Source organism: Phaenicophaeus curvirostris, chromosome 8 (genome assembly GCF_032191515.1).
Source record: "Phaenicophaeus curvirostris isolate KB17595 chromosome 8, BPBGC_Pcur_1.0, whole genome shotgun sequence".
Classification (NCBI taxonomy): domain Eukaryota; kingdom Metazoa; phylum Chordata; class Aves; order Cuculiformes; family Cuculidae; genus Phaenicophaeus; species Phaenicophaeus curvirostris.
The window spans coordinates 18,247,657-18,259,981 of record NC_091399.1 but is presented as its reverse complement, the minus strand read 5'-3'; the positions used below and the strand labels follow the sequence as shown (position 1 = coordinate 18,259,981).

The 12,325-nt window shown below is 52.0% G+C and overlaps 1 protein-coding gene across 3 annotated transcripts in view; it reads left to right on the top strand.

Moving 5' to 3' along the window:
* The window catches only part of ASTN1 (astrotactin 1), a 58,766-nt gene extending 51,612 nt beyond the window's left edge, over positions 1-7,154 (top strand). For 2 of the 3 annotated variants that reach the window (XM_069862633.1, XM_069862632.1), the window contains one exon: positions 2,128-3,264. In XM_069862633.1, the coding sequence (XP_069718734.1) occupies positions 2,128-2,362 (235 nt within the window). In that variant the 3' untranslated portion in view covers positions 2,363-3,264. Of the gene's footprint in view, positions 1-2,127; positions 3,265-6,991 lie in introns of those variants that run through there. The other variant, XM_069862634.1, reaches the window with a different exon arrangement.
* Positions 7,155-12,325: the final 5,171 nt, after the last annotated feature.

Sequence of the window (12,325 nt, the reverse complement as noted above, 5' to 3'; positions counted from 1 at the left end):
ATGCTATGCACATTCACCTTTCTTCTGTGCGCTGGGTGTGAGCCCTGGGTCTGCAAGTGTTGCATGGCTTTAGAGCTGAATGATCTCTCTGTGGCTTCAGATCCTTGGAGATGCAGCCACCTCAACAATGGGCATTTAGAGGGTTTACTCTCCAGAAGAACCAAGATTGGCTCTGGCTGGTCCTGGGGCAAATTAATCCTTTCCAACCAGCTCTCTCGTGATGCACCTCTCCTGGAGTAAGGTGTGGAGGGACTTAGAGTGTTCCTCCATGGAATGTACACTTGGGTTATCAAACCAGCCACAACACAGCCACATGCTCCACACATAACCCCTGCTTATCCGAGCAAGAACGTGACAAAGAGGGTTGTTTTTTCCCTGAGTGTTATGACTTGTGCCTCTGCTGCCTGTTCTGTGGAGAACAGGTGCTGAGTTAAAGCTACCAAGGGGATGGATCTTCTCTCCACGGTCTATACTAACTTACCAGCTGACCTTGAAGCTGGCTAGGAAGCTTATCCCAGCTCTTGAGACACTTTTGTCTGGGTTTCCATTCAACTTCAAGACACTTCGTTTGAATCCATTACCTCCACATTTACCAGATTCTCTGGATGTTCCCCAAAGTGCTAGACAAATTTAAGATGAACATAATGTGTTTTAGCTTAAACAACTGTTTTTCTTGATAAAAGCCTTGGAAGCACACTTTTAAGAGGAAAAATGTGAAGAGAACGCAATTTAGGTCATATTTGACTAGGATACTCTGCGCTCTTCTAGTATCTCATCCAGCATGAGGGGATGGTAATTCAGCACTTTCTTACTAGCAGAACAAGCCCACCCTGAGGCTATGTTGCCCTAAGAGTGCTGCGTGTTTGTCTTCTGCTGAAGATGGATTCATCTTGGACATCCTCTCCCTCTGTCACCCAATCTTTTCTCCTGGCTTCCCTGGCTGGGTTGTGGCTCTTTATGAAGCGCTGCTGCCGTGACCTGCCTTTGCTTGTTTTGCTTCCTGCAATTGGGAGATGCAGGACCAAACTTGCCTTGTATGCCTTTTTGGATCAAACTTGCATTGTATGCCTCAATATAGTCCATCTAATCTGCATGTTGTCCTGTAGGTCATATTTCCTAAACCTTTACTGAAGGTCACAAGTCACATACCAGAGTGTCATTCATTCTCCTTTTATCTTGTGATATTGCATCTCTTGAGGATCATAATTTTCATCTCCTTCAGCCTTCCATACAGAACCCCACAAGCCAGGCATGATATTTCAAGTGATTTTTTTCCTAAGTCTCCTTCATGCTCACTGGTGGGCTGGCACGCTGGCTTCCTCAGCCACACGATGGCAAGGAGTGATGCTCTTGGTATGCCTGTCTTTTCCCTGCCCTTGCTGCCATGTCACCGGAGATGTTCTACACCAAGCCGGGAGTGACCAGCACAGTTCCCAAACGTGCAAAACATGCACTTCATGGAGAGGACACGTGCAGTGATGCTGCTCTGAGTTGCCCACACCTGTCGTGCCTGACACATTTTAGCATTTCTCCCCCCTGCCTGCAGTGCTGTTATCTGTTGTTTTCTCACCCTGTTACGTTTGGAGTCCTGTAGCTGCAGCAGTGACTGGTGGTGCTTTTTGAGTCACTGATGTCCATCGCAAGGGGTGTTGGAGGTTTCACAGCTACACCTGTGACTGTCCCCTCTCTAAACCCTCGGCAAACCTGGCCTTGTTGTGGAGATGATACAGAGTGGAAGAAGAAGGAGGGATAGGGCAGGGAAGTGTAAGGTGAATCCCAAGACCAGTGCAGCGGGTTCAGCATCGCCGTGGTGGAACGGGCATCTGACCAGGGTGTGGGCTGTTCTCGTGTGCATTTAGGATTGCAGTGCTGCCACCAGGCTGGTGTGTCCTCACCGTCACCGTTGTCTCTCTTCATCCTCTACTCAGCTGCTGTCCATGCTGCCCGACTCTTGCGTTATCTCTTCTCCTTCCAGGAGCTCCTCTGGTGTTCTTAACCGTCTTTGCTTTTCTCTCCTCATACGCTCCTCCTGCCCTTCCCGCCATCGTCCCATGTTGTCTCCATCGCCCCCACTGTCCCTTCGCTGCCCACCCCCCCGGCATCTCCCTGCGCCTGCCCTCGCTGCAGGAAGGCTGGCCTCATCCTCTCGCAGCTTGGGGACCTGAGCAGCTGGTGCAACGGCCTCCTGCAAGAGCCCAAGATCAGCCTCCAGCGCTCATCCCTCAAGTACCTCGCCTGCCGCTACAGCGAGATCAAGCCCTACGGGCTCGACTGGTCGGAGCTCAGCCAGGACCTCAAGAAGACGTGCGAGGAGCAGACGCTGAGCGTCCTTTACAATGACTATGGTGACAAAGACTACTGAGGGTTGCGTGTGCCCGCTCTCACGCTGGCCTTCCGATGGGCGTTTGTGAGGGTTTTATACACAGACCCATGGTGGGGGGGAGGGTGTCGCTGATGTTTCTGGAGGCAAAAAATTTGGACCGGGGAGAAATAGCGGCTGCTCTGTGCTGGATTGACTGAGTATTAGTTTCTTCTATGACTTGGCCAAAAGCCTTTCTAGTTAGAAGTCTTGTGGGACCCAGTTTTCTTGGTTTTGTTTTATTCATTTTGCCAAGAGGTTCCTCAGCATCAGTGGAGAGGGCAGGTTGGGAGGGCACAGCCCTCTCCTCCTGCCCCACCCCTGCCCTGCCTGCGGGGACTGTCCGTGTGGATGGAGGACACCAGCCACAGGAGAAACACGGCGGCACAGCCGGGAAGGGGGAGCTGGTGATGCAGAGTTGGGAACATGCAGGCAGGGCTCACAGGCTGAGATGTTACTGGTCATGGCTAAGAAAACAGCCACTGGGCAGCCAAGAGGATTGGGGATGGAGGTTTGCAATTGTAACGCACGAGGTCTGGGTGAGACCTGGCTGAGCCGCGGTGCCATTGCAGGGCAGGGCTGGTGTGGTGTCACCAGCTGGGGAGAGCAGAGAGGGGAGCTGGTCAGCCCTTCTCCTCATGTTGTTCTGTCATGATCAAAGCCCACATCTGCTCCAAGATACAGAGTCCTCCAAAGCAAAGGCAGCTCAGCCTCAGGGCCAGTCATCAGAGGGACATCATGAGCTTTCTTGTGGGACCACGTTCTTAGGAAGTCGACTTAAAAAATCCTTCCCATGTTGTGTTTCCACCCACCATAATAAGGACTTTGAAGCAATGTCAAACTGCTGCTCTGGAGAGCCTCAGCCAAGACAGCAGCACCCAGACGGCATGGCCGAGCCTGCCTTCTGCACCAGCTGCCCTGGGGTAGCTCCGGTTCTGCACGGGGAGCCAGACATAATGTACCCCAATGTGGCATCACAGGATGATCCCGGAGGTCCCAGAGAGGGATCGGTGACGTGGGTGGTGGGCAGGCTCCTGGGAGGGGTGTTTGCTTTCCCGTGTTCAGGTTCACATCTGCACCTCTTACTGGTGACTTTTTTTTTTTCTCAAAACCAGAAAAATGGGGTTGTCCTGGGACACTGGGCTCGATTCAGAGCAAACTGTTCTCCAAAGCCCTTTTACCACTGACAGTGCTGGAGGCAACAAACAGCTTCCTTTTAATTTCAGCTTCCAGCCTGGTTTGCAGAGGAAGCATCTCTGGACTTGCCAGCTGTGCACTCTTGATCTGGAACAGCCAGGAGCCCTACAGTGGGATTTTTACGATGCCTCTTCAGAGAGAAATTTCCTTTTCATTTTTTCAGTCTTGGCAGGAGCAATCTTCAGCCTGTCTCTTACGATTTTCTGCCTCATTCCTCCTGCTACCTGCCAAGGACATGGCTTGAATAGTTGTGTGGTGCTGAGAGGGAGGTGGCTGTGGTCCCCAACTGGTCACAGCCGGCAGCACCGCATCACAGCGTTTGCTCAACAGCAGCTCAGTATCTTCCTGCAGGACCACATAGTGCTTTGTTCTTCTCTTCTTGCGGGGAGACCTCTTCTCCAGGAGCATCTGCCCTGGACTGGGAAGCAGCCACTAGCTGTCAGTATTACCTGGGCATCCCAGTGTTGTTTCTGTAAATGAACTTGTCTGGCAGGGGTCATCGGGCAAACGCCTGCTGTTTGCAAGAAGGATCCTTTTGGCTTTTTCTCACATGTTTCTCCTTAAACTTTAATGTGCCTGATGCTGCTGAGGGCTTGGGGCTCAGGGCAAGACCAGCGCCATCTCCATGCGCAGGTATCCATGGGCAGGTGATGCATACTAAGTCATTGCTCCTTTTCCTTTCAGTCATTGACAATCTTGGCCAAGACACTTTGGTTTATCTTCTTGCTTCTCCCAGCAGATGCTGAGACATCTTTTAACTTCCAGCCGGGCAGTCGTCCAGGGTTGGGCAAAGGGCACCTCCGCTCAACGCCTCGGAGGGATGCTTGAACGAAGGCTGCTCTGGCCCAGACGCATGTTGGTTGCTCGCCAAGTAATACCGCTTACGTGGCCTTTATATGAAATGCAGACTGTTTTCCTTTGGGTAGCAGACTCCTCTCTTTTATTGCTGACTAGGTGCAGCAGCAGGGATGGGAGCGGTGCAGGCTGCCAGCCACTCACTGTGAGGCTGCCAGGAAAGCCCTGGACACCCTGTGCATTCACACCTGCCTAGGTTACTTTTTCCTCCAGCCCCAAGGTTCGTGCTGGGGCTCTGCTTCTGCCTTCGCATCTCAAAGCCCTTATGTGGTCAACCAAGACGCTGCAGCAGCATCAACCATCTGGGCCAGACTCTGCTCCCTCAGCCTCAGCTTCCCCGTGAACTTAGAGATGGACCACGCTGGAGGGCGAGAGGAAAGCCACCCATCCGAGGTCCTTCGGCAGCACCCTTGCACGGTCGGGTGGGACTCAGCATCCCCAACCCGTGATGGACCGTGCAGTCTTCTGGGGGGGCCTGTGCTCCCCTTGGTTGACAGCCACGGTGTTGCTGCACCCATCGTGCTGGCAGGTTCTGGCAGCGCGGCATGTCTGAGGGGCCATCTTCATGACGGCCCTGGCTTTGTGAAGGCTTCCTTCTTGGTTACCTCCCTCTGGCTTTGAAACTCAGAATTTTGCCCAAATTTGGATTTTCTTTCAAAAATCCCTCTCTTAATCGCAGAGCCATAAAATAATTAAGGTTGGAAATGACCTGTAAGATCAGAAAGTCCAACCATCAACACAGTACCAACATGCCCACTAGACCGTGTTCCGAACTGCCACATCTGTATACCTTTTGAACACCTCCAAGGATGGAGACTCCACCACTTCCCTGCGCAGCCTGTTCCAATGCTTCACGCTCCTTCAGTAAAGAAATTTTCCTTAATATCAGATCTAAACACACACCCCTGGTGCTACCTGAGGCCGTTTCCTCTCATCCTAACACTTCTTACTTGGTGGAAGGGGCAGCGCCCACCTCATTGATGAGCCCACCTCAGACAAGTGCCAGCAGCCTCCTGTGGGGACTGAGACCAGACGAAGGGGGCTGCACCGTGGCTGCAGACCTGGCCTTGGTGAGGTGTGGTGCGTGGCCCTTGCTCAGTCAAAACAGCTGTGGGTGAGCCCCAAGGTGTCCCCATCCCTGCAGAGCCAACACCATCCCAACATCTGCCTCAAGGTCCTACTATGGGTCTGCATGGTATTTTCTCTCTTGGACTCCTGGTTCTTCCCATGCTGCCAACAGCACAAAAGATGGAGAAGATGCCATCCATTTCTGCAATGTTCCTTGCCCCCCTGCCCTCTCTTCTTGTTTTATTTCTGAATTAGTGATCAATCATTCATCTGAGATGAACCTCTGGGTCGTTATCTTTTCTTTGCTGCACCTGTACCCCCGTAATAGCATTCCTACCTTTTACTTGTTGTGAAGTTACTTAACATATAAAGATGGTTTGGTCCTTCTCTTTACAAAGATGGGTACAATTCATGTTCCTTGATGTTCTATTAAAACTCTAATGTGACGTTTTGCTACTGTAGATTGAAAGTAGGGTGCTTTAGGGTGAGATAGCCATGTGGCAAGAAACACAAAACCCTTCTGGATTACTTAAAAAAAGAAAAAGGTTTTAAATGACAGCAACAAAGACGAAATCATTGTAACACTATGTAAAACTCCAGATGATAATTTAACTGACTATTAAATGGAGCTGTTAGTAATCCGTGGCTCTAGCAAACTGGAGTGTTTGTTTATAGCTTTGGTCCAGTTGATGTCATCTTTTGGTAGCAGATGAAACGCTCCCAGCCGTCGAGCTCGGGTGCGTCTTCACACAAGTTTAGCATTAGCCTGTCTGCCCACTGGGTTAGCCAAGTCCCAAAGTGCTCTGTGCGCGCAGCCAGAGCCGTGTCCCACCTCTCCCCTCGCCTGCCTGCTCTGCCGGTACAGGAAGGTGCAGGTACCTGCAGGCACCTTCAGGTTTTGGGTGAAGACTGCATTTACACATCCTCACTGAGGGACTCTCGCCCCTTGCTTTGAAAACCTCTGTGAGTGCTGGGCATTTGGAAGCAGAGTTCAAAAAAGCTTCTTTCAGCCTGTTTTTTCAGTATATAAGGTGGATAGGCTGGTGCTGTCTGGTGGTCAGTCGCCTCCTGAGAGCTTCCTAGTCCCTCTGTCAGACTTTGACAGAGGACGAGCAGCGTCAAGAACGTTAACATCCTACAAGTGACGTGAAAATTGGTGCCTGAGCAGAGGTAAGAGCTGAAAAGGGTGCCTTAAAAGTCACTTAGAGTGCAGAGCTGTGGCTAGTGCTTGGGCCAGCAGCGCCGGTCGGGCTGGCCCCTTGGCCACCCGCTCTGCCAGGTGGGTGTGAGACCTGGGGAGAGACGGGGATTACTGCGGGCGGGCAGAGTGCCCGGGAGGACACGCGAGAGGGGGGATTTAGGGGCTATAGCACACAAATCCATAGGAAACCAGACTTCATTGAGTCTTATGGAACAACTTGATTTTTCTTTTTTTTCTTTTCCCGCTGCTAAATTGCAGGAAAATAAGCTAAAAATACACCCAATACTTTCCTTCTGCTATTTTCCATGCAGTTAAGTGCTGTGGCTGCCACCGGCTCGTTGCACAATAACCCATGGCTGTGGAACGAGACACGAGGAGGAGGAGGAGAGGGGCCGTGTGGCAGCGGGGCGCTCAGGCTCTGCTCCGTGAGGGACCTTCATCGCACCTTCGCCAGAGCGAAATCTCCTCAGAGACCATCTGGCTTGCAAGTGATGGGGGGTTTGGAGAGAGCCATCCCAAAAAGGGTGACGTAGACTGTAAGGAATGTGTAATCAGCACAATGTATGAAGGATTTGGTAATGGATGTGAGAATTGGAAGAGCTGCTGTTGGCCAACAGTCCTTGTTCATCCTCAGAAAGCAGGTACCAGCAGGGACTGCTGCATTTCAACAGGTGGGTGGACAGTGTGGCACTGCTGGAGACCACACAGAGTGCTCAGCATCCCTGCGGTCACGGTGGCTGCCCCATTTCTTAATGACTGACTGTGGTGCCCTCAAGGTTTTCAAATCCAGTTTGTGTTGAAGAGCCATTATCCTGTTCAACCACGTGTCCCCCTCGTGTTGGGGACACAGGGACTCTTGCCTTGAGGCTGAATGTTTGGCAGGAAGGGAGGGACAGGATGGGAAAAGAGCTCATCGCTTGGGTGCTGCCACAGTCAGCTGCCCTTTTTATTTTAAACACAAAACCTGTAGCTGCAGACCTGGCTGCCTGGGGCCGTAGAGCCTCTTAGTGCAGGTCCTTCACAGGAGCAACTCTAGATCCAGTGCATGATTTGGGGAGTTTTGCTCCAGAAAGGATGTGTGATGTCATCAGGAGATGCTATTCCTTCTCCGGAGAGCGATGAGAGAGTCTGTGCAAAGACCAGAAGGGACGGAAAGGCTGGTGGCCATCCGAGATGGCGGTGAGGAGAGGGAGTGGGATTTAAAGACACGACAAGGGAAATCACAGATAACAAGGAGGGTGACGCAGGATGAGTTGACTGTCCCCAGCAGGAACACGCTCCCTTTGGCTTTTGGGCATCCCCGCGCTCACCCTGGCCTCCTGGACGTGGTGCAAGGGGCAGCCCTGCCCGCACGCGCCTCTGCTTGGTGTCCCCAGCCGCTCTGGACGCAGGCAGCCAGGGGGACCAAGGGCTTGCTGGGACCTTGCTTGCTTCCAGCAGCAACACAAACCCACAGCACCTCAGCTTGTTCCAGTTGGGGCTGAGTACACACGGGACGCTCCTTGGCCCAGGTGAGCTCCGCTTGTCCAGCTGCCGGGGCAGCACCCAGCATCCCCTCTTAGGGGCTTTTCCTTCCATTTTCTCACCCCATTGCTCCTTGACGGGGCCCTTGATGCGCTCACGTCAGCCCCACAGGAAGAAATTTGGGATTTCATTGTTTTCCGTAGCCTTGGCTTCGCCCCTTGGGGTCCAGCAGCCCCCGACCCAGTGCAAGCGCTTGTGTTTTTCAGTCCTTTCCAATCTTGCTGCTTGCTGAGCCGTGACTCACCTTTTCCACCGCTTGCAAGCAAGGCGTGTGGCGGAGGAGAGAGAAATAGCTTTGGCCTTTTCAAACCTCACCACTGAGCTGTGAAACAGCAAAGGGGCTCCTTGAGGGAACCATCGTGCACCTGCCTGATGGGAAGGAGGCTTGAAATGGCCCCAGAACTGGCCCATCAGAAACGCAGCCTGGATTTTATCAGTTACCATCCGTGTTTCCTTGTTCTGCTCCTGGAAACCAACTCGGCTTTTTCCAGGGCCATTTTATTTGCTCAGTTGAAACTATCTTAGAAAAGGAGAAAAAATATACTCATAAAGTACACACACACCAAAAAAAAAACCAAAGTGAAAAAAAAACCCAACAAACCCTTTCCTCAAAGCCTATAAAGAGCAGTGTTCCCAATAAACCACCCTGTGGGCCCTGAGACAATGACCATGGGGCAGGCTGGTTCTGTCGTGGCTGTGACCACCAGCTGTGGCCACTGTGGACCCTTGTGGCTCAGTGACTCCATACCTGACAAGCTGGGAAGCAGTAGGAACTGGGAATCACAACAGGGAGAAGCTCCTGAGGAGATGCTGTCCTTCAGCCTCATGCTGTCCCTCTGTGTGCTGCCAGCACGACAGCCTTCTGGACTGTGTGTGGAGTGGCCACTTCAAACCTGACCCAGATGCTTCAGGTGTCCCTGGTCTGGAGGAGATTCCCAGGTATGGCTCTGTGTGTGTGTTTGTGTGCAGGATTGTGGCTGCTGCAGGCTCCACGAGTTGGATTGCGTCATCAAATGATGCAAATCCCATTTCTTGGAGCACCAGAAACACTGATTTGGCTGAATGTGCAGAACGAGGCAGCCGCGGGCATCTTCTAAGCGAAGTCCTACCCCACGAGGACCCTGTGGATGCCCCTCCCTTGGTGACACAGGATGTTTGTGGGATTTGGGGACATCCATAAGATGTAAATACCGTGGCATCAGCTGTCCTTGACACATTTTGTGCCGGTGGTGCTCTGAAGCCACTGTAGACGAGTGCCTTGAGCTCACCACCAGCCAACCGGGAAGCTGGAGCTGCAGGGGCACCAAGACAGGGCCACTGACCTTTGTGCAGGGCTTTTTGGTGTTCCCCGTTCCATGAATACAAAGCTTTCCTTGTAACTTAAAAAAATAAATTAATTAAAAAAAAATCCCCAAATCTTTAAGCAACCTTTTAAGCTGTGTTTGGGTTCAGCTCTCTCGCCAGGGTGCCACATGCCGCGTCCCTGGGGCTCTAGTGTGAGGCACGTTCCGCTCCCCAGCCCCACCCATGACTTTAAGGTGGATTAAGTACAAAAAGTGATTGGCAATGGATCAGCTTGTGGCGTAACCAGCAAGAGAGCATCTACAGAAGTGTCCCTGCAGCTGGTGGCACAGCAGAAGCTGCCCGGTTGGCAACCTTGAATGGGGAGGACGTTAGAGGGGTGTGTATGCGTGTCCCCAAACCCGAAGAAGCTCTCCCACTGGCTTGGACGGTGCTGGGAGAGGGCATAGTATGGGGCAGAGGAGGGCATGTGGGCTCAAGGGTGCTGGGAGCAGCCAAACCACCTCCCTCCCCCAGCCAACCCCCCGCTTTGGGTGAAGCAAGGAGTCAAAAGAGGTGGAGGATGAGAAGATTATTTATTTTTCGTAGATTTTTATAAAAAATAATTATCAAATACAAAAAAATAAAAATAGCAGCAGCCTCCATTGTGAATAAAACACTAAAGGGGACAAAAACCGCTCAGTGTCACTATAGAAGAACAATATTTTGGTACATAGAAGCTATCTGTTCATGAGAAGCACAAAGCTCTATCAGCCAAGCCAGGACCTCCAGCTCCCCCCTGATCCCCTGTCCATGGGATGTGACCCTTTCCCTGCACCCACTGGTGAGCAGGGAAGACCCATTGCCGAGACCAGGATTTTTGTGCCAAAAGTATAAAGATTTGGCATCTAAACACATGGGCATCCGATACCAGGCAGGGAAGGGTTTGGCATTGCAAGATGCTGGGACTTGGAAGTTCTCCCATCTCCCTCTGCGTGTCACCATCATGCTACGTCCCCACTGGCAGGACTGGTGTGCCCTCCATTCCAACCCTTAATTTCCTCTTCTCTGCACTGGGGGAGCAGGTTGGGCTGCCCGAGTTGCACCTTGCAGGGAGCATCGGGACCAGAAGAGGCTCAAAGGGCTTTTTAAAAAAACTTTCCTCGGTTTGGGGTTTCTTTGGGTTTGTGTGGGTTTTTTTTTTTTCTGATTCCCATCAAAGCGCAAGTGACACCACCTCAGGTGGTGTCACTTGCGCTTTGATGGGAATCAGAATGTCAGCGTGGTTCTGTGCAAGATAACGGTCCCCTCTCTGCATCCCTTCAGGCCAGGGCAGTTCAGGACATGACCCTCCTCGGGGCGACAGGATCGCTTGGCATCTAGAAAGGACTTGGAGAAGGACAACATTGATGGGATGTCCAAGTGCTTCCACCCCTACGCCTGTTCTCCAACCAAACCTAAGTTTATGAGAGTAAAAGGGTTGTGGGGGAGTTACCAAAAGCCAAAGGATGCCTTGAACATCCCCAGTCTCTCCACACTGTGTCACCCTCTCTCCATCGCTCTTACCCAGGATGAAGCCTGGCTGGGAGCCTGGCTCCACCAACACAGGCCATGGGGGAGGATGGAGCCGGGCATGGTTTTCTTGGAGCCAGCCTGGGGCTGCACCAGGGTGTCCATGCTCCTGCTCTGTGGTCCATTCTCTGCTCTCCTCTTTCCATCCCTTTTCTCTGCCTCTTTACAGCACAAAGCCAGGCATCTTCCCCACCTGCTGCCTCTATGGGGCTGGGTTCAGGCTTCCAAGACGAGCTTCTGGGAATTAACTATGGGGGCAAAGGGTCTAGCTGGGCTTCGTTAGGGCTACAAGTGAGTCTGAAGATTTTCAGCACCCATAGAAGCAAGAGACTCCTGAAAGTCAGCGACTGTCCCCTGTGTTTAAGTCATGGGTGGACAAGGTGCTGAGGGACATGGTTTAGTGTTTGATAGGAATGGTTGGAGTCGACGATCCGGTGGGTCTCTTCCAACCTGGTTATTCTATGATTCTATGATGGGCTCGGCCACGGAGATAGCTAATAAGGAAAATCTCAGTGGGAAGAGATGATGCTTAAAGTCTCCTGATGGGACATTCAGGTCTCTCCTTGCATGACAGGGTCTGGTCTCCTCCAAGAACAGCTGACAACACTGTTGAAGTTCATATTTGGAAAGGAGACATGGGGAAAGAGAAGAAGAACTACCTCATCATCCTTCATTCAGAGCATCGTGGCTACTCTGGGCTGCCCACTACGCCCCTTGTCTTGTTGGGTGCATGTGGGGTGAGGCAGAGAGGGACGGTTGTGTGTCTTTGCTCCTACTGACCACACAGCAATCCCCATGGACACATAATCCTTCCCAGAGGGCTCTGAAATAATGGGTGATGGGTGGCTGCGGTGCCCTTCAGGGCAGCAGAGCTCTTCAAATGTGCTGTGCTTGCTGGGGTGATGCAAGGGCACAAAAGTGTCTCGTCTTGACCTCAAAATCCTCACCCAGGACCCTAAACAGAGCACAGTGGCAAATCCCAAGGGCAAAACGTGCTGAGAGCACCTTGAGGTCGCAGCCTCCACGCTGCGTGCCCGGGGAGCTGTCTCCTAGCACGGCCTGGCTGTTTGGCTTCTCTCTCTGCCCTCCTTCCAGCTCCTTCTCAGCAAGGCAAGAGAAATTCCCTGCTCCTCCTGCCCCGACCTGCGCTCTTCCCAATGGTTTGTACTTCACAGCAGCATGGGTGTGTGACAAAGGATACCCTTTCTCAGCTTCATGAAGAGCAAAGAAAATATAATATATTTATATATATTATATATGTATATATA